The 20,593-nt window shown below is 47.6% G+C and overlaps 8 protein-coding genes across 8 annotated transcripts; 2 read left to right on the plus strand and 6 right to left on the minus strand.

Moving 5' to 3' along the window:
• Positions 1–1,718: 1,718 nt before the first annotated feature.
• fes1 (Hsp70 nucleotide exchange factor FES1) lies at positions 1,719–2,369 on the plus strand (the record flags this gene model as incomplete). Its single annotated transcript, XM_001822904.3, has 1 exon — positions 1,719–2,369. One exon carries the CDS (start codon positions 1,719–1,721, stop codon positions 2,367–2,369), a length of 651 nt encoding a protein of 216 aa, XP_001822956.1.
• Positions 2,370–3,162: 793 nt separating this feature from the next.
• On the minus strand, positions 3,163–3,899 carry AO090701000062 (UPF0220 family protein; the record flags this gene model as incomplete). Its single annotated transcript, XM_001822903.3, has 4 exons — positions 3,163–3,226; positions 3,283–3,380; positions 3,481–3,741; positions 3,801–3,899. The coding sequence occupies 4 exons, from the start codon at positions 3,897–3,899 to the stop codon at positions 3,163–3,165; spliced, it is 522 nt and encodes a 173-aa protein (XP_001822955.1).
• Positions 3,900–6,289: 2,390 nt separating this feature from the next.
• Positions 6,290–6,880, minus strand: AO090701000061 (Vps55 family protein; the record flags this gene model as incomplete). The annotated part of the gene is made up of 3 exons (XM_001822902.3): positions 6,290–6,423; positions 6,544–6,757; positions 6,842–6,880. The coding sequence occupies 3 exons, from the start codon at positions 6,878–6,880 to the stop codon at positions 6,290–6,292; spliced, it is 387 nt and encodes a 128-aa protein (XP_001822954.1).
• Positions 6,881–7,047: 167 nt separating this feature from the next.
• Positions 7,048–8,271, plus strand: pre5 (proteasome core particle subunit alpha 6; the record flags this gene model as incomplete). The annotated part of the gene is made up of 3 exons (XM_023237486.1): positions 7,048–7,076; positions 7,443–7,554; positions 7,642–8,271. 3 exons carry the CDS (start codon positions 7,048–7,050, stop codon positions 8,269–8,271), a joined length of 771 nt encoding a protein of 256 aa, XP_023091983.1.
• A 315-nt stretch (positions 8,272–8,586) lies between these two features.
• Positions 8,587–9,415, minus strand: AO090701000059 (LOG family protein; the record flags this gene model as incomplete). Its single annotated transcript, XM_001822900.3, has 2 exons — positions 8,587–9,274; positions 9,372–9,415. The coding sequence occupies 2 exons, from the start codon at positions 9,413–9,415 to the stop codon at positions 8,587–8,589; spliced, it is 732 nt and encodes a 243-aa protein (XP_001822952.1).
• A 591-nt stretch (positions 9,416–10,006) lies between these two features.
• On the minus strand, positions 10,007–11,126 carry med6 (mediator complex subunit MED6; the record flags this gene model as incomplete). The annotated part of the gene is made up of 3 exons (XM_001822899.3): positions 10,007–10,537; positions 10,597–10,958; positions 11,033–11,126. 3 exons carry the CDS (start codon positions 11,124–11,126, stop codon positions 10,007–10,009), a joined length of 987 nt encoding a protein of 328 aa, XP_001822951.1.
• Positions 11,127–11,645: 519 nt separating this feature from the next.
• pabA (aminodeoxychorismate synthase pabA) lies at positions 11,646–14,123 on the minus strand (the record flags this gene model as incomplete). Its single annotated transcript, XM_001822898.1, has 1 exon — positions 11,646–14,123. One exon carries the CDS (start codon positions 14,121–14,123, stop codon positions 11,646–11,648), a length of 2,478 nt encoding a protein of 825 aa, XP_001822950.1.
• Positions 14,124–14,951: 828 nt separating this feature from the next.
• On the minus strand, positions 14,952–20,290 carry AO090701000056 (histidine kinase-like ATPase domain-containing protein; the record flags this gene model as incomplete). The annotated part of the gene is made up of 3 exons (XM_001822897.3): positions 14,952–15,036; positions 15,093–20,102; positions 20,163–20,290. The coding sequence occupies 3 exons, from the start codon at positions 20,288–20,290 to the stop codon at positions 14,952–14,954; spliced, it is 5,223 nt and encodes a 1,740-aa protein (XP_001822949.1).
• Between the last annotated feature and the right edge of the window lie 303 nt (positions 20,291–20,593).

A 20,593-nucleotide genomic window follows, 5' to 3' on the forward strand; every position in this document is an offset into this window, starting at 1 on the left:
CTATACGGGACTACGCTGTTCTATGATTAGGCGGCAAATAGGGGTTTTTTTTGTGGTGCCGTTGGGCCCGACTGCTGTCACCGCCACACTGTATCAGTAATGGACCGTAATAGATTTCCGGTACGAACAACAGCGAGAGAGTTGGAACAGGTGCAATCCATTCCATACTGATTTTATAAATTCTTCTTTTCTTTTTTGACTAAAAGGGAAAATAGATGCTGGTAGGGACGGTATATGATCCTTCCATTCCTTCCACTATCTTTATTCCACAATAGTTTCGTCCTCGAATTTCATAGATCGTCATCTCCAAAGGTAAAAACCGTTCGGGAAGAATACCAGCTGAGGTGTCCTTTTTGTCCCTTGAACACTGCTGGATGGCAAAACCACTTGCGCATCCTCGTGGGGCAGATCCTGTGGATGTTTACGACTGGTTCAGCCCATAGCGTCCCGGCGAACAGGGTCACAAAAGTAATCAGGGTCGGCAATCACCATAAGCTCTAGACATGATGACGATGTCGAATTCCAGGCTTCCAGATTCTTTACTCCATACGGGCACTCTGAACACTTGCCCCTCTTTTCTTTTACGTTCTTCTTGTGAATCACCTTTTGTCTAGGGTCCAGAAGTTTGTGGGGGGCTCTAAATGTCAGACTTATTGCTGATCTTCAACAAGGCTTTAAAAGGAGATAATTTAAACCCATTGAAGGTTTCATAGACGACGATACCAATGGCGGTCATACATATCCATGCGTTATCTTCCATTGCATGTGTGCGTACTGTGCTGCAATTCCTGCCTTACCGCCTTTTCATCCATTCAGATGAGATTCTCAAGAGCACCAATACCAGTGCCCAATTCCCGGGAGGAGTCGGTCGATCACTGTTGGATTATTTTCGTTATTACGGTCGTCATCCAGCAGCTACACAATGGACTGTCTGACAGTGTCCGCGGGGTTGACATTCCATCGCGGGGTAGTAGTAATGTGTGTATTGTGGTGCCACGAACATGCATTATGTAAGCAGGTGATCCGATCTATGTACTGTACTGTACTGTATTAGTAGTTATGTATAGTCTGGCAACGCAACTGTACATATACGAAGCTCCAGGACGCATTGCATGCCGGGGATTTCTAGATCCACTACAGGGCACTTTCCTCCGTATTCGTATTGTATGAGCGGATCTGCACGATGGCGAGGAAGGAGAATTATTATCTCAGGCCTACTAGTATATGATAACGATCAATCATAGCCACCGCCCGCGGATTAAGATCTAGATACTAATACTATAATACTTAGTTATGGAGGGGTAGATCCGGTACCTATCAGATTCCGGTTCCATCTCCGTATGAAGCAGAAGAGATAGCCCATTGTGGTCCATTTCTAAAGTAATCAATTCGAAATGCATTTCAGTTTGTTTTTGTTCGACATACAATGTTATATATCTACCTAAGGGTTTGTTGTGGTCGTACTGGGCAAGTGGCGGGGAAGATTCCTGAACCATCTGGACGCCGCATCGAGAACACCGCTAACTTGCCCCTCCGAATATTCGTTCTTTTCTCGTTCATTATTCATAAGACAAAAGAGACAGAACTTAACATAATTTAAACTGTTCCCGCTACAACTTTTTTCTATTTGGTTTGCTTATAACCCTCGTACGAATCATCCTCAATTTAATTTCTTTCTTCTTTCCCCCACAATTCAACCAAAGAAAAACCTGCCCAACATGGACGCAAACATGAACAACCTCCTCAAATGGAGTATCCAAAACTCCACTACCCAACAATCCGACGCTCCCAATGCCTCCAATAATACTGCCGATTCCTCTGCGCGCGGTCTCACCCCAGAGATGCTCTCAGCTCTCTTCGGCGGTCCCTCCGACGCCGACCTAATGAAAGCCGCTATGGAAGCACTACACTCCGATGAAGTTGACCTTGAGAACAAACTGATCGCATTCGACAACTTCGAACAACTCATTGAGTCTATCGATAACGCAAACAACCTCGAGCCCCTCGGCCTGTGGACGCCGCTGGTTGAACTCCTTCAGCACGAGGAAGCAGAAATGAGACGCATGGCTGCCTGGTGTATCGGAACCGCTGTGCAGAATAACGAGAAGGCTCAGGATAAGCTCGTTGTCTTCAACGCTGTTCCTAAGCTGGTCACTATGTCGACTACGGATTCGAACCCCGCTACGCGGAAGAAGGCTGTGTTTGCCCTTTCGTCAGCCGTGCGCAATTACCAGCCCGCTATGGACGAACTGGTAAAGCACCTGCCTGAGGGATATTCCCAGGGGGAGAAGGTCGACGCCGGAGACATGGATGCTGTGGATGCCATTATGGATAGATTGCGGGCGCACCCTGTTCCTTCGTCTGCTTAGGGCTCATTCGTGCAAAGGGTTGTATGAATGTCCAATGCCCTGCTCTGGCGCGTTTTTATACTACTGGCGCGGCGAGGTTACTTGCACGTGCGATTGTATGGGCTCTCACTCAAGCCAGACGCTTTATCCACTGCGATTGCTGTCGCTCTCATTCGGTGACTGCCTGTCGAGGATCCTAACCTGAAATGACGACGACGAATGCCGCGTTGCCGTGATAGGCTCCCATCGATCTATCTCTGGGAATCATATTCCGCCTCTTCACTCCAAGGCTACGTTTTTATACGGGCTGGGATCATCTGTCATGTATTCGTAGCCAGACTTGGCTCAGGTTACGCATGGATGCGGGAAGACTGTGTGCTTCAATCGAGCCGCATATTACAAAGAGAAATATAAATAATACAACTCTTTACAGCTAGCTGAAGTCAATGTTACCGCTTTATGTAGCATTTAATTTGTTATACGTAAGCCGTTAACCACATGGCATATGCATATACAGAGTCAAAATATGTTGCTGCCTGAATGTATTCTGACACCCGTTTCTGCTCCATTATTTCACGGCATCGACGGCCCGGGACTCGTACTTATGCGGTCAACTTGAGTAGTAGACACAAGGAAATGGAAAAAAGAAAAAGTGTAATTGAACTGTATAGGCATCCCACGAACATAATCAAACATAGGACTAGAGGGCTATGAATCGCGACTACGCCAGCCATTCAAAAGAACAAATAGGGAAAGACAGAGAAACAGCTAATCATGATATAATCCCAAAATGAGTACCCTACTCCATCAGTTATCACAACGCGAGGTTGTAGGTGTAATCATCTTCTATGTTCTGCGAAATCCAGAGAACAATCGTGCTGTCGAGCAAAGCAGTCAGTAATCCGTCCCGTAATAGCAGATACGAAGCACATACCTCAGCATGACGAGTCCATTTGCAACTACATTGGCGATTCCAAAGTATAGCGTTTGCAGTGGGTATTGTTTGATAAGGTATTTAAGGACCATGACCGTCTGGCGAAAGTGTTAGTTATCTTGGACCTTCACGACAGAGGGAGTATCTATTTCGCGCATAACAAGTTCATTCCGGGGACATCGGCAAAGGGATACTAACCACACTGCCTGCCAAACCGCCGGCCAAGAGCGCAAACCCAAGGAAAAGTACGAACCGCGCTTTCCACGCGACACCGCTTCCACTGTAACTCCAGCTATCTGCGTGCAGCCGTGACTTCTCAATCGAGTTGATAACAAGCATTCCGAGCGCGGAGCAAATGCCGGGGATCCAGTCGACAAATTTGACATGCACATTTGACCCATTTCGTGAGCTATGAGAGAATGCAGCTGCATCAACTAGGAAGAAAAAACCGAGGGAGAACTTTGGTAGACTTCGTCAGTGCGATCGCGCCTTGACATGGGACGAGCGGATAAGCTCACCAATGCTCCCGATGTGTAGACGCCTGCGTTGCGGACGCTATTGTTGTTTAACCATTCCGGTTTGGAGAACCGGAAAAGACGGTTGTTGGACACATCCATGGCGTAACGGTATAAAGTTCCAATAAAGTGTAAGCTATCTTGAATAACAATAGAGGGAAACTTGATATGCAGATGGAGTTCGGATCTTCCGTAGCTATCGGGAAGGTTGGCGATGATGCACTTCGGCGGTCGGAAAATCACAAAGCCGATACCGTCATAGCCTATCTTGCTAAAACCATGTAATGTACTCCCGTATGACTTTCTTGATGTCTATAGAGTCCGAATACTCATATGTCATGGTGGCTTTGTTCGCTGCTTGAATACGGAGCAATATAGTATACAATGACCAACAGCTCTCTTAATTACTCATATTGGTAATTGTCTAGGTGAATAGAATTATATACATCGTAACGTCATGTCTCGTTCAGCTGTACCAGACAGGCTCAGTTTTCCTCACAGAATAATCTCAGGAACTCATCAATATACGTCATTGCCTTTCCTTTTTCCAGCAAAGGTGGCAAATACTTCGAGTTGTCTTGACTGACAGGCGTTTCTTTCAGGTACTTCCGTAGGGCGAAGGTGGATGCACGATAGGTCGCATGATACATCGCCTTAAAGTCATCCTCATCCGTGCTTAGGGTTGGCGTAGCCAGAGGTGCGGCTGCCGCTGCAATGCGAGGACCCTTCTCTTCGGCGTGAGAAGAAAGCGTATCGTGATTATTTGGATTCTTGCTCGAAGACCCAGACCGCGTCGTTGAGCGGTTGAAGCCATATAGCCGCATACACGTTAAGATCGTACGAGATATTGTGTTCTTGTTTTCGAGAATGACGTCTTCGGCATCCTTAGGCGCAGATGAAAGCTCAACCCTTCCATCAGATGATGGCAACGCCGGCGAGGGTTCTCTCTCCTTTCGTAAAGAGGATTCGATGAAGGGATTGGGCGTATTCCTCTTGATTAACTCACGCGGGTGCCCCCGATTACTGGCGGGCCTAGGATGCTCCGTACGAGCTTCTGAAGGTTTGATAGGGTGTAGGTTCGCCCCAACGGAGAGAGATCTTGAGCGTTGTGAGGCAATCCGGTCTAATAAGGGAAGACTGGGTTCCTCAGACTCCCGCTTGATGCGGAGAGTTTGTGACTGGTGTGATGGCTGAAATTGCGCGTGCGCCATCAACTGAGATACACCCTCCCCTCCTTTCTGACGCACCCTCTTATGATGTTGTGTAACCGATTCGAACAATGTTGCCACCCGCTTACGCTTGGGGCTCGGAGAACGAATGTCTGGAAGGAATTCTGCAAGTGTTTCATGCCCAAGAAGTTCACTCGTATTCTGCGGGGTTGGGAGTGCATGCGTTCTGGTGATAAGGGATGACGAGATGGGAGCGGCATATATTCTCAGTTCTTGTTTAATAGCTCGTAGAGCAGTTTCATCAGAGCTTGCTGAAGAGGACACGGGAGGAGTCGGGGGACGTTTGAATGACGTTGCGTTTGACAGGATGCCGTACACTATTATGTCTGTGGTGGTTGACCCTGTTTTTGTTCGTATCGTGCTATTGACACTCACAAGAAGACCGACCGGGCACTGAACTGTATGAAGCTTATCAATGTCCACCTCTTCGAGCCAAGCACCCCCCAGTAATCTCGTTTTTAGCCATTGCGATGTTTCCGCATCATTTGTATGCAATTCCAGGTTTGGGCCAACGCGCGCATATAATGGTATTGAAGCTGGGTTCACAAAGCAACTTAGACTTAGCGTTGAGTCCCTTGCTATATCGGAGTGCCAGTTGGAGGATCTGTCAATTAGTTGCAGGCCTGTATGTATAGATCTTAGTAGCGTATAGACCAAGATTGATTGGCCGCCTCACCTCGAAGTTGAGATTGTCCCTCTAGTACGATGGTACCAGACCAGATGTTCATTTCAGATATACAGTCCTAGTTCAAAATTTCACATCTTATAATTATACCGAATCTTAAAGAAAAAGGCAGTTTGGTCAGCTTAAGTAGCAAGCGTTTCTTCGACTGCTATATTGTAAATTACACGACGCGCCTGAGAAAAGCGGTACATGGTCACGTGTCGTACCGTTTGCCAGGCATACTTATGGGCATCTACGGAGTACATGTAGTACCTAGCTTACGGCACCCGTGGAATGCTCTCCGGAAGGGAGCCCAAAACCTCCGCAGTCTCCCTTGAACCCTCTAGATAACCTCACAGTAGCTATAGTACATCAATCATATCATTCCAACAGAATAGAAGTAAACTAAAGGCTAGAATTCGCGGCAAATTTCACATAAAGGACTCTCACCATACGTCAGAACAAAGAGGTATTTCATGAGGAATCCACTGCCCCATGAATACTAGAGGAAGCCTTCATAGGTCTGGTAAATCGGCAAATCAGATGTGGCCAAGCGCACCTAAGTGATTTTACCCTAACTAGCTGACACCCATAGTAACTCAAAACTCCTCCTGCTCCTTGAAAAACATGGAGAAACTAATAATTGTTCCATAAATCAAAAGACCGCCAAGAATCGACATGATCATCGCCGGGACCTGGATTGCGCCGCTATGCGCAAGTACAGCTGGGAGCGCTATAGAATATCAGAGTTAGCCACGAGACCACCCCCAATAACAAAGCCATTTTATGGACGCTAGAGCTCAACGTGCGAGTATAGCTTAGCGCGTTTTTAATTGAACTCGGGACAACTTACCGATGCCCATCAAAACTAGGAAACCCGTTAAGAAACGACCAAAATCAGCTGCAGCATTTCCAGAGCTGTCCATAAAATCATCTGGGTTCGCACATCGTGAGCAGATCCAGTTGGGTAAGGGAGCAACAACGTAAGTCGCAACGACAATCAACGGTAAGAAGTTGTGCCAAAGAGCTGAGGAAAGAATGACGAGTAGGAAGCCAATGGCGAGGACCTGAGTGATGGAAGAGAAACGTCAGCAATCTCATTTTTGTTGTTTCGAGCATACAGTATACAATCATTTCGATGGACCACGTACAAACGACAGTGCGATAATTGTTTTGAGGCCGGCCGTCATGATGCGGAGCAATAGGACCGTCTAGGTCCACACACGGAACGCAGATATAATGGGATTTCGGTAGCGCAAACTGAGCTCGAGCTGGTATAGCCTCAGGCAAGTTAGTGAAGCTTGATTTATAGACAACGCTCCTTCAGCATGGAGACGTTGATCGAGTGGTAGTCGGAATGGCCCGAGTGCCGATGCAGTCGCTGAGGTGACGTTGGATGAACCGCAGGCGGCAGCTACAATGTGTTGGTGCCTCAGGCGGAAAGGCGGCAAGTCCTCCATCAAGCAAGCGGAAGCTTTGGTAATTGCGTTGGTCACCGCGTCAGTCTGCCTGCCTACTACAGTATCTCCTCCCCAGCTCTTGTCCCATCAACCAGTATACCTCCCCGCCCCCCTCCCTCTTTGGCAGTACTTTACTATCACAATTTCTCCTCGCTCACGATAATCACTTTCTCCAAACTTCCATAATGTTTCGGAACAACTATGATAACGATGCGGTTACCTTGTATGACGTTCCACCTAGCTCCCCGTCCTAGCTGGAAAGCTCCATCACTAATCTCTTTACATCGGACAGCTCCCCGCAGGGTCGGATATTTCAAGTAGAATATGCGCAAGAAGCAGTCAAACAGGGATCTGTCGTGGTGGGGCTGGTTAACAAGACACATGCAGTTCTGGTCGGCCTCAAGGTTCGAAATACCATCAACAGTTGGATTGCCGAGAAACAAACCGTGGGCGGCTTGCTAACATGAGCAAATTTGTCTGGAAAACTATAGCGAAATGCCGAAGAGCTCTCATCGTACCAGAAGAAGATTATCGAAATCGACTCCCACATGGGCATCGCCATCGCCGGTCTTGCATCTGACGCTCGTGTGCTCTCCAACTACATGAAGCAGCAGTCGCTCGGCTCCAGAATGACTTATGGCCGTCCAATTCCCGTGGACCGCATTGTTACTCAGATCGCAGACCGTGCCCAAACGAACACCCAGCATTACGGTAAACGGCCGTACGGCGTCGGCCTACTCGTCGCTGGCGTCGACGAAGCTGGTCCCCATCTATTCGAGTTCCAGCCATCCGGTATGATTCATGAAATGCTGGCCTGCGCCATCGGAGCTCGTTCGCAGATGGCCCGGACTTATTTGGAGCGGAACCTGGACAAGATTACAAACAGCACTCGTGATGAGCTCATTACCCATGGCCTCCGGGCACTCAAGGAGACTTTGTCTCAGGATAAAGAACTGACTGTTGATAATACTTCTGTCGGTGTGGTGGGTCTTGCTGGGGAGGAAGGAAAGGGGAAGATTGAGAGCTTCAAGCTTTATGAAGGTCAACAACTCGTGCCGCTGTTAGAGGCTGTGGAGTCGGGAGAGACGAAAGAAGAGGAGACGATGGAGGTCGATTCGTAGCTTTCGAGGATACGCCCATAGATATGAAAATATTGGCCATTGTAATGCTGGAGATTTGCAGCAGCTCTTCTTTCTTTTCTCGAATGGTTATACGCAGGCATTAGCACGAAATCGGGATAATACGACATTTACTCTTCAGATGCAGTGCATTGTTTAATGTCATGAAATCGTAATTGGCGGTCTAGTTCCTTCCCTTGTACTCTTCCTTCTATCATCCACTCCTAACTGGAGTAGCCTCTAACATATGACCAACGTCGGTAACTCTTCATGCAGAGTGTAAGGTAAAATCTTGCGTCAGTAGGCTAGCCAGCCAGCCTACTCCTCTCCCCAGTTCAACTGCATCCTCCCATTGCTAATCTTGTAACCAACCAGCTTGGGCCAAACCTCTCTGACATCCTTGGCCTCAACCAAGATCTCACCGTTCTCAGGACTGACAAAGCCTTCTTGGACTGAGTTCTTCACCCACGCTAACACACCATCCCAGTACCCATTGGCATTAAGCAACACCATGCCAAGCTTATGGATTCCCAACTGATTCCAGGTAGTCATTTCCATGACCTCCTCGATCGTTCCGAACCCGCCCGCCAGCGCCACAAAGCCCGACCCCGGGCCGCCCTCTCGGACCTTCTCGGCCATCATACGCTTGCGCGTGTGCATATCTGGGACGATGGTGGTATACCCGTACTCTGACTCTTTAAGCGTCCCGATCTTACCCATGGGCTCCTTGACGACCCGCTCGGCTTCTTTCCCGCTTACAACTGTAGAAGGGTTCCTCTCCTCTTGTGCGTTGTCATAGCCGGGCTCGACTTTGACCAGGGCGCGAGGGATAATCCCGTGCACTGCTTGGGGTCCAGAAAGGGAAACGAGGGTGCGAGCCAATTCGCCCATGAGGCCCGCTGTGCCACCGCCATAAACAAGTTGGATATTGTTCCTGTGAAACTCATGTGCAAGAGCTCTAGCTGTTTCCAGGTGAACGGAGTTGTTACCGGAGACTGAGCCGCAGCTACATGGTTTCCATTGAATGATCAGCACGGATTATACGGTTTGTCATTTGTCTGCGATTTTCCGCAGGTCATGGTGGGGGTGGTTGATTCACTCACAATACACAGACAACTGCAGGCTTGTCTTGCTGAACACTCGCCATAGTTACTGCCGGATGTATATAAATGTGTAAAGAATATTAATTGTATATGAAAAACGTAGAATATTATCAATCCTGTATGACAAATGAGAAGCAAATGATCAGGGTAACAAGGGAAGAAGGAAAGAAGAGGTAAGCAAAGATTCTTGAGTCAAACCCCCTTGCTAGGACTAATGAATAGCTATATATAAAGGTATACAGACGTTCCAAAAAGAAATGTTGGATAAGGATGAAGTACTATGTAAGGGAGAGGGAAGGTAGAGGATTCTTTGGAGTTCAATGAGTCATTATGTTACATCTCTATGTTGGAACCATTGGGATTTTCGCTGGTCTCGCTCTCTGTACCCTCAAACATCACTGCCATCGACTCAGGCAGGCGGTTTGCAAATTTTGGCATACCTGCTGGACATGGAAAAGAAAAAGAAAAAAATTGCGCTCCCTAGTATCGCGGCATATATCCCTAGCTACGAGTTGATTTCTCTGCTTATAATCCTCACATCAGTGATATACTATGGACGGATCCATGGAATGTACATTATCATGTTCCTAAGACTGTTAAAAAAAAGGGTATCATAAATCTTTGGGTTCATCCTTTCAATTCCCAATCTTGGCCTTCTTCTTTCGTATCTTACTGTCATCGGAGGCCGACGGAGTGGCTCCTTTCTCGGGGGTTTTACCAGGCGTGTCGACCTTGACTTGAGGCGTTCCAACCTTACCTGGAATGCTGCCTGGACGGTTAACATTCGATGGTTGTTTGGAAGCAGCCCCTCGATCTGTATCGCCAGACTTGGATAGGATAAATGATCCCGGTTCTCCGACTAGTGGATTTTCATCCATGAACTCCTCACCATATCGTGCGAGAAGACTGAACGATTCCGCGAAAGTCCTCGTATCCTGAAGAATTGCTCCAGCGTTGGCGGTTTGTGGTCCAACCAAGAGAGCCTTCGTGGAGTCCGCGTCGGGCATTGGAGTATTCTCCTTGCTTTGCTGAGATTGAGCTCCGGGCTGACTGCTATCCGTCGGTTTGGGTGCGGGCGGCAGGTACGTGTGTCCATGTGACGGTGTAAAACTAGGCAGCGACGATGCAGTCTTTAAGAGGCTGGTGAGTGATGTAACTGCAGAAAGCTATTGTGATGTGGAATGTCAGTCGCTGGTTCATATACAGAGAACCTTATTTGACGTACAAGTCTATTCCCCACGACACTTGCAACAGACGGGGCCATATAGATGCAATCTCCCACTACGAAGTAAGTGGATAGAACTACCACTTCATCCTCTAGCCCGGCTCGCTTCCGTCTCGTCTGTTTCCGGATCACCCAGATATTAGATGGTTCATGTGCAAAACTGGTCTCTGTTTGTGCAGCAGCCTGCAAGGGATCATATGCGACCACAAACTCCAATCCCTGCATGGTCTTCAAGCGACCTTCGAAAGCCTCCCGGGTCTCAACAAAATGGCGAAGTGTTTCGTTGTAGTTGGCTTGGATGGCAAGAGAGGCATTGTTGGACGTAGCGTCGAAGAATGGAGATTCGGCGAAGTAAAATAAGACTGTCCATTGATTAGCAAATGCCTTAAAAGTTGAAGGGTGTAAGATAGAAGACTCAAAAGGAAGATCTCCTTACTATTGTTAGAATGGAGAAAGCCTCCCATCATTTGGACATGTGCGGGCGACCGCCAGAGGATCTCTTCCATTGAACCATCTTGAGCACTCGCCATGAAGTAAATCGATGATCTCGATTGCTAACAGGCTGTTGGGGAGATCCCGACTTACAAAACAACAGCCAGGAGTGCAAATGCTAGTCTACACCTCAAGACCATGAAGTGTATATCTAAGTGCAATGGAGAACTATGATGTATTATCCCCACAGAAAGAAAAGCGATGTTTGACTTGTTTGCATTGTTTATTTAATTGAAGTTCTATCCGCGCCAGTTGGTAGGTTCATGTCTAACCCTACTATAAAACAAGCGGGAAAGGATCAGGGTATCTGTTGGACTGATGAAATCTACCAAAGATGCTATATAGTGAAAACCTTGCGAATAGCTAAACGCCTCTAAACCCCAACGCTCAATGTTGAATCCGACCCCTTCTGATCTAACACCCGCAACTGTTGAATAATGTTGTTGAACATGTACCTAAAAAGGCAGAGTTCAGCAAGAAGAATCAAGAATGAACGAATAAATAAATAAATAAAAGAAGAAGAGGAATGGAGGAGAGGAAGAATGTGGTCATGCTTTTTACACCTTGCCTGAACCCTGTAGATCCGACGGCGCGAAGACACCACAGACAGTGGTAAGCTTGGTCAGCATCTCGTTCCATTCACCGTCAGCAGTGCTTAGAATGGTCACAGCTCCTCCAGCCCCAATTCTCCATGTCTGTTCATTGTCCTTGTCATCAGAACAGCTGAACGCCGTGCGGATAAGGACTGAGAAACTACCTCCACCCCCAAGGTCGAGGAAGCCCATAACACCGGAATAGACCCCACGTTTTCGAGCCTCGATCAAGCTAAGATGCATGCATGAACGCTCCTTAGGCGCGCCAGTCATCGATCCCGGAGGAAGACATCTTTGTAGGGCTGTAAGCCCATACGCAGACATGTTCGACGAATGTAGATGGGGCAAGTTTCGAACGGCGAAACCCAGACGGCCTGGATCGACATCTCCTTTCACATGCGTAATCATCTGATAGACACGCCCGTGATCCTCTACCTCAAGAAGCTTCTCAACACGCACTCTTCCAGAACCGCAGATGCCGTAAAGGTCATGGCGAATCAAATCCGCGATCATCAAATTCTCTGCCATTTCTTTTGTTGAACCTAGTATCTCCTTGGCCTTCTTCATATTCATGCTGGCTGATTTCCGGACAGTGCCCTTCATTGGCTTCATTTCCAACGTGAAAGAGCGGTCCCAATTGAGGAAGCATTCAGGGCTGCTACTGACAACCTTGACGGTGCCTAGTCTTGCATAAGCACTGAAGGCTGCAGGATTGTACTCCCTAAGACGTTTATATAGCTTCCAAGGGAAAGCAACACGCTCGCTGTCAGTGCTAGGTGATGGTAAGGTGATTGATGTTTCACAAGTAAGACACAACTCGTATGATTCGCCAGCTTCAAGCTCGGCTTTACAAGCTTCGAGTTGCTGCTTGTATGTTTGCTCGTTGGGAAAACGTATCACGCATTGCCTTAAAATGGTGTCCAAATAGCCCGCATCAGAGTTCGCGTTCTCATTCTCAAGCACGTCTACACGGGAAAGCTCAGTCAAGTATTGCAACGTTTCGTCAAGCCATCCAGTCGATTTATCATCGGCGTTACGCGTTGACTGTATGGTGATGCGTCCTGTTTCGTTATCGACGACAACACTTCTTTCGGTCCACAGCAAACTCACATCTGCTGGATCAGTAGTAGCAGCAGCGTTTTGAAGGGGGATATATCCATGGTTGTCATCGCTATGAGTCTTCGGCCGGGCAAGACATGCGAGTCCCATCTCGTACGAGAAATAGCCCAAAAATCCTCCCCAAAAGGGCACAGCATCATCTCCAAACTCGACCTTTTTCATGTCCATGAGATATCTGAGCGTCTCCCATAAGTCATACACCGACAAAGACTTCTTAATACCGGAATTTGTGTGCCCATTGCAGTGTCCTTGCAATCTCTCTACTAGGAGAGCCTCGGCCTGAGCATAGTATTCTAATCTCCAGCTCGTAGGGCCCGGAACTGATATGATACTGTACCTGCCGTTAGACTGAAATAACACTGTTGGTGACCCAGGCGCATTTAAGCGTTCACATATAAACTCAGCATTTAGCCTGCTAGTGGGGAGTGAACGGAAAGCTGAAGATCTCGAGGTTGACGCGCACCAATTCAACATGGTAAACGCTATCTCCGGAAGTGAGGTCATATCGCTTGAGCCTCTTGTAATGTCCTCTGGCAAAAAACCGTAACCGCCGCGCCCATGCTTTTTGTTGTAGTCTAAGGACATCTCCCACCATTTTCTTAGTAGTTCACTGCACACTCCGCGGTCCGACTTGCATGATTCTGGATGAAACTGAACACCCCAGAATGGCTTTTCCCTGTGGCGCACAGCCATTGGAATGATAGTTCTTTCAGAAACGTTATCTTGTTCGATGGGCAGCCAAGCCAGAAGATCTAAATCTGCATTGGCCTTGATCTGCTTGCCACTGTACTCGGCCAAGGCTGCCTCAAGCGAATCGTCCAACTTTGCATATAGAGAATGATAGAGAGTAACCTCCACATCTTGCAGGTCCTTAAATATGTCCTTTTCAGCCGTTGATATGCGATATACCCGGCCATGAAGTGGGTATGACAAGCGCTCTATAGCAATGCTGTGGTGAAGACACAGACTTTGGAAACCAAGGCATATTCCGAAAACAGGCAGCAAATCAGCGTCACTCAGATCCCAGATATCCCTCATGATCCCAATATCTTGTGGGACATTTGGATCTCCAGGCCCAGGCCCAAGGACGACAGCTTCGAAATATTGCAGAAACTCGGCCTTGTTCCCTTCTGGCCACTCGGAGTCAATCATTAGCACAGTCACCTTGACACCCAGAACCTCTTCAAGCATAGCGACCACATTGTAAGAAAAGGAGTCATATGCATCCACGTAAAGAATGTTCTTTCGGGTAGATGTATGGAGTTGAGCTTTAGAGGGCCCACCGGCAGACGATGCGGTCCAACTCCCTAGTAATGGTGCCATGCCGTATGGATGAACTGTAGCTTCTATAACCCCACAAAGAAGGCAGGGAGCAAAGACAAACGCAAGGAGAATACAGGATATGTATAAAATCAAGTGTAAATGACTAACAAGCACAATGCATGAGACGAAACTCGAGCACTAAAGGTCAACGGAGGTTCATAGTGGAATGAATATAGAGACCCAAAGTGGCGATACTTCAAGAGTTCTTTATTCAGTGCACCACACTCATGACTCACCAACGAACAAGAAATCGTAAATTGTCAGTAGATCTTCACCAAACAGATCGGATAGAGATCCAACAGATTTGAGAACAAGAAAAGGAAGAGGAAGAACAAGAAGTGGTTGAGTCTCAAAAGTTTTTTGAGGACTTGGGTTGCCAGACCTGGTCACTTTTACCTAAAAAATAAGATTAAATCCAGGGACGGAGCGGCAAACACCGGAAAACCTAAATCGGGCGCCCGTACGGAGAACGAGAAATAAAATGGGTCTTCCGCTGCAATCACCTTTCTCGTTCCCGATCTTCCACCACCACGCAAGCCAAGCCCTAATTTACCCACCCCTTCATACACAACAGCAAGCTTCTTCTGCTCATATGCCCTGCTGGACCCTGACGGCTTAAGAGACCCCTGAGTAAGTAATTTCCATGAAAATTGTATTTTCAGCTATTCATCTATACATCATCGGTTGATGACCAATGCTTGAGCTTGTCTGGCAAGTCTACTTGTCGTGAGAATCAAAGACAAAACATGCCTTGTATCAGGCAGAACACCATTATGCATCGTCGGAAATATTTTATTAACTCCAGCCGGCCCATCGGCTTCGAAGAAGCTATGAATTTGGCGCTGGCGTTTGCGGATTGACGGTGGCAAGCTTGGTCGCCATTTTAGGGAAGTACTGAGCCACGAAGCTTTCACTGGAGAGGGTATCAGTAGGGGTAAACTCTATATCCGTATAGGGTGCTCTTCGTACCTGTAGAAGCTATGGGCGGAGCTATGATCTCCCACCAGATTATGTGCTAGTTCATGACAGAGTATCACCCACCAATATATCAGCGCTTCGCTCCTGTCGGCAGCCGGTTTTTGGAGCAGCTCCTTCTCATGCAGTTGCTGGAAGTAGAAGTAATTACAAAAAATGCTTCCGGCTCGGTTGAACGCTATGGTCTTTCCGCCTGGGTCATAAAAGACACTAAGAATATCGGCACGTAGGGAGAAGACACTAGCGCAATCAATGAGCATCGAAGCAAAGAGGTTCATTCCGGCGCTGTTCTTGGCCAGAAAGTTGGACCGATCTGCAAGTGTCTTCACGAAGAGTACATGAATGCCGCAAGGGAGTGTTGCGACAAATTCCAGATCGTGACTGGGTTTCTCATCACAATAGGATTTAGACTCAGTGACTTGGTTCGTTTCTGGGCGGCTGTATACGTTTGATGATCCGTGAGGCCGACAAGCCTGGATGGCGGAAAGAAGCTCTGACTGAAGTTTATGCGGGGAGCTGACGGTCACAGGCTGTTCTGGGCGAGATTTTTGTGGGTCTTCGGCCGAATATGGGGGAGGAGGAGTGTTATTCGAAGACTCTGCGGATGGCTGGGATGAATCCCCACCAAGAGGGTTCGATGCTGGTCGACCACTGTCCAGCCCAAAGCGTTTTGTTAAATTGGCGAAAAGCCCTCGTGGGCGCCGGTCTTGGCTTTGTTCTAATGCTTCTCCCTGCGAACTTGGGCCGATATCCTTGCTGGATGGCGATGGCGAGTCAGGAAAGTCACCAGGCATCAAATGCTGTCGTTTGTCTTCTGCTTGTTGCGCTTGCGTCTGCACCTGGGCTTGAGCCCGTTCCTGCGCCCATGCGGCTTCTCTCTCCTGGAGCCGTTGTCGTTCCTCCTCCAACTGCTTCTGACGTCTATCCTCTGCCATTCTTGCCTCGTGAGCCTTCTGCTTAAGAATCCGCTCAACGTTGTAACCACGGGCCTTGAGCTCCAACAAATCAGTTTTAAGAAGCATTTCCAATGTGAGAGTCGAGTGAAGCTTCGGCCGGACAAGGATCAGGTGTACGAGAGCTTGACTTATCTCATAAAGATCATATTTGCCTGGGGAGATCCACAAGACCCAGGACGTTGACTGCCGGGTAATAATAGCACTTCGCTTCTGGGTATGTGAAACTCGACGACCTTTGAGGGAGCGGGTGAGAGATATCGAATGGACGACTTGGACTCGAAGGTTCTTTTCCAGCCACCTGACGTCGTGCTGTATGGTTTCAGCAGGTTGATCATGGAGGAAGAGTCTTGAGCGCTCATGAATCAACTTCTGTAATTTTGCTGCGGGTAGTTGATCCGAGGCCACTGCTCCCCAATGAGCCCGCTCTTCAACGAGAGTTTTCAGCGGAACAGCACCAAGAGCAAGATAAAAGTTCTCTAGTGTTTCCTCCTGAGGCGCAGCTAGAATATGTTCCTTAAACAGATTGAAACTCTGGAAATCATCTACCACCACCGTGTCCTTTGCTGCAGTCAAAGTCCACTCCTTTATGCTCTGTTCGTCGTCATCGTCTTCAGAACCAGGGAGACCCCTTTTTCCAGAATTCCCTTGGGCTAGAGAGGATATATCTCTACTTGCTAAAAGGAATGCAGAGCATCTCATTTCGTTAAGGAGTCCCCGGTCTTTCTTGAGCACAGAGATATTCTCGGCAAGCGTTCTCAGTAACTTGAGATACTTGTCTGCACTTTGAAATGCCGAGGATATCCTGGCCGGCTCTTTCACTAACATGTACGCAAGTTCTATTTTAGACGGCTCTCTCTTAGAACCCACTGCCATGAGAAAGAAGTTGGCCTCTTGCCCAAAGTCAACAAAGTCGAAGATGTCCCTATAATCTTCACCCTCCCCGAGATAGCATAGCTTTGGTGCTACATGGCGTATACTCGATTCAGGGTCGGGGATATCCTTTACTGAGACAGGCACTATTTGTGCGCTGCTAACTCGGTCAATATCTCGCGGCTTAAGCTCCGACACTCTCCCAGCTAAATATTTGAAAGTCACTCGCGCGTCCCGCTTAGTGGAGGGTGGCTGCCGAAGCAGATAATTCAAGCAGTCAGTTAGAGCTGGATGTTGTTTGACTCCGAATTTGGGAGCATGAGGGTGAAGAGTATGTCGAAGGATTTTAAACCCAAATAAGGTAGCAGCTTCATCAGTGAAGCACTGGCTTGGGATGCTAAGACTATCCGATCCTTCAATAGGTAGAAAAGGAACAGTAATTTCTTCGTAGTTGAACGCGGCGTAACCGTTATTATGATACTCGGCAATATAGTAGGACATAGCTTTCCCATGAAGGGTCCAATCTCGGGCTGCCGCTGCCTTTGCCATAATTTTTATTAGTTCGAACGGAGATGGGAAGCTCCTCAGGCCTAGCATGGAGAGAAATTTACCCTCGTTGCTGTTAGACTGGTACTTGCCTGGCCACTCGATCACAGGAAGTCCAAGAGCTCTGAGTGGGTCATGTGGTTCGAAAAGCTCATATATCTTATAACGTTTGCGGCGGTCTTTTGTAGGATCATTAGTGGTTTCGGTCGCTTCTGCAGTACAGATACTAGTATCTTTCAGCCTCTTGATATCGCTAGCAGGTATGTCATCGCGAACGGAGGCAAGGTATCGTATCAAATCGACATGGCTCCACTTCCTCTGGCTAACGCTGCCCCCATTTGAAGATTCTGTTGTACTTAACAGGCGTTCGAAGATGACCCCAAGATCAACAGTCTTACGGACGCCAAGAGCAGTCAAAAATTTTTCTTTGATGCTATTGAGGCCTCTGACAACAGGGAGATCATCGAACAATCGGACTGAGGAAAAGTAGGTTTCCACAGGCCGCTTCATGCCTAGCTTGGTTGGCATGATTGTGTGCGGTTGTAACAGGTTGATCACACTCTGTTTCGACGGCTGGCTCAGAACGTCCCATTGTTTCGAGATAACAGGCAAAACCTGAGCAGAGAAGGACGAAGACTGTGTAATGTCTTGTTCAATTGACAGAACGCCCCGGTTCCCGGCATTGCTCACAATCCAGTGAATCCAAGGGACCATTTGCAGTTCTGTCCAGCCGAGAGACTCTAGTTCCTGCTTACCTAGTGACTTGGTGTACTTGAAGGGCATCACGGAAGATGGCAACGGCAGTTCCACTGGTATCCGCTGAGGATTGAGATAGCTGGTCATATCCGCGAAGACAAGTAACCTGCATACAGCACCGCTGCTATCTTCATCATTTGCTACTGCAACGTTTAAAAGGCTCTGGACAGATAGAGAGTCGAGTTGGCCTGAAACAGCCCTCCGGCTGAGCCAAGTGAGGAATTCAAGGATTTGACTAGACTGTAGCGTACTAGCTTCCAATTCACGTTGAATGTCAGACACTGTAATATCAGTGACAAGCCCAAAATCCGTCAGCTTCCTGACAAAATCCTTCGCATTTGATACGAAGTCGTCTGGCAGAACTGGAATGGAATCCATGAAACTGAGGTCTTTAGGAGCAATGCGTGCCTGATGGCTCTGGATAATTCCACACGTTGATAAAACCTCAATAGAGGCATTCTTGTTACACGTCCAGAATGCATCTTCAATAGTCTGACCAAGTACCGACGAGGGAGTTGATTCACGGAATACGAATTGATTCGCTGTATGAATGGCTTCGGGAAGTACGCCAACTATGTCATCCTTTCGGATTTTCGATGACTTTGTGGGTTGTATCTTAGACTTGATGGAGGCCATCTCTGCAGACCAGGCCACTCGGCAAACAATCCCCGCTGCCCTGAGCATCTCAAGGTTCCATTTGCTGATGTATCGTGTGTTGAGATCAATGCTCTCCCGCTCGACTGTCGGGATAACAGAAGGCGCAGATATATGAGCATTGAGACCCGTCGTTTGGTGAGTGGGAAATCCAATGAAGACTCTGCCGGCTTTAGATGGAAGAATCGACGAAAGAATGTCTGACTGCAACCCCGACGTCCCAGACGCCAAAGTGGTATCATAGGAAGGTGTTAATACAGCTAATGTAGACTTTTTCGGTGGGGGCTTGCGCGTGGCGCGTTCAAGTTCGCTGCTTAGAGATTGACTTATAGAGCATTGAATGCTCGCAGTATTGATGTGTAGAAAGACCGACGCCGTAGAGGCTTTGGTCATGTCTTCTGCATCGTTGATATTGGGATTGCTCTCACTCTTCACCGGTTTCTCTGACCCACCCTGGCCAGTGAGCCTAGAGAAAAAGGTGCGTAAAGAGCCTGCTGTATCTCTAAGTCCCTCGCGGAGTAGATTCGCGTGTGGATTCCATTCAACAGCCCGCATCCACGTAGCATCAACCTGGGCAACTTCACGGGTCACGTTAACTATTTTCATTAAACCTTGAGATGTCTTAGTTTCGATGTCTCTAGGGATAGAGAGATCGATGCTTGGGGCGGCCTTCTTCGTCAGTCGCAGTAGGTTCCAGTCATCTAGCCATAACTCTATACTCTCAAGGCTAACGAAGGTAAGACTGCTAGACAGGAATTGACATAACTCCATTAAAGACGGAACAGGAGATGTATCATTGCGGTAATCTAGCACAAATGTCGTTTCAGGATTTGGGGCGTCATTTAGTTGCAATCGACGAGTATAGAGAGCATTGCCTTTCCAGTAAAAAGCCATGGCCTCTTTTCCAGACGATACAAACGGCTCCTCACAGTCATCAAAAACGCTGTAGAACCCGACTCCAAAAGCTCCAATTTTTGTTTCATCGGGATTGCCATCCGCGATTCGCTTTAATCTCGCCCAATCTTTTTCACTGAAAGGAGAACCGTTGTTCGATATCAAGAGTCGCCTGAGAGTATGATGAGAGATGGTATGTTTGATTAATGTGGTGTTATCGGCATGCGAAGGCAAAGGAACAACTGTCGAGGGTAAGGTCTCGAACTTTATGGTCACTTTTGTAGCATTAGCATCAGCGGCATTCTGAATCATTTCTCGCAAGACTGTCCTGTTTATGGATTAGTAAACTGTCTCATAATCCCACTATTTAAGAGCCAGCAACACGTACCATTTTCCTGAGTATCGCGCGAGCACTTTCGAGATCAGGCCCCTTGTATCAACTGTCACAGCCTCCTCGTCATTGCCCGATCCCATCGTACGCGCTTTTAGCGCGTTGAAATCTATATTCTGCGTCATTATGCCATCAAAGTCATACCATGCTAGAAACCTCTCATGGGTGCCACTGCATATGGTTGAGAAGGTAAAAGGAGGAGGAAGAGTTGCTCAACAAATGAACAACTCAAACAAGCATAGGTTACTATTGCTGATAATAATGAAATGTAAACAACAAAACAGATCTCTAAGAAGTCGTCAAGATGATCTACAAATATGAAGAAGACACAGCCGCACGGTCGAGCGATAGGCAATTAGGATGAAATAACAGGTAATGAATAAGCAGGGAAGCAGTTCATAAAACCGTTAGATGCATTGTCGGAGAGT

The sequence above is a fragment of the Aspergillus oryzae genome, chromosome 5, assembly GCF_000184455.2.
Source record: "Aspergillus oryzae RIB40 DNA, chromosome 5".
Classification (NCBI taxonomy): domain Eukaryota; kingdom Fungi; phylum Ascomycota; class Eurotiomycetes; order Eurotiales; family Aspergillaceae; genus Aspergillus; species Aspergillus oryzae.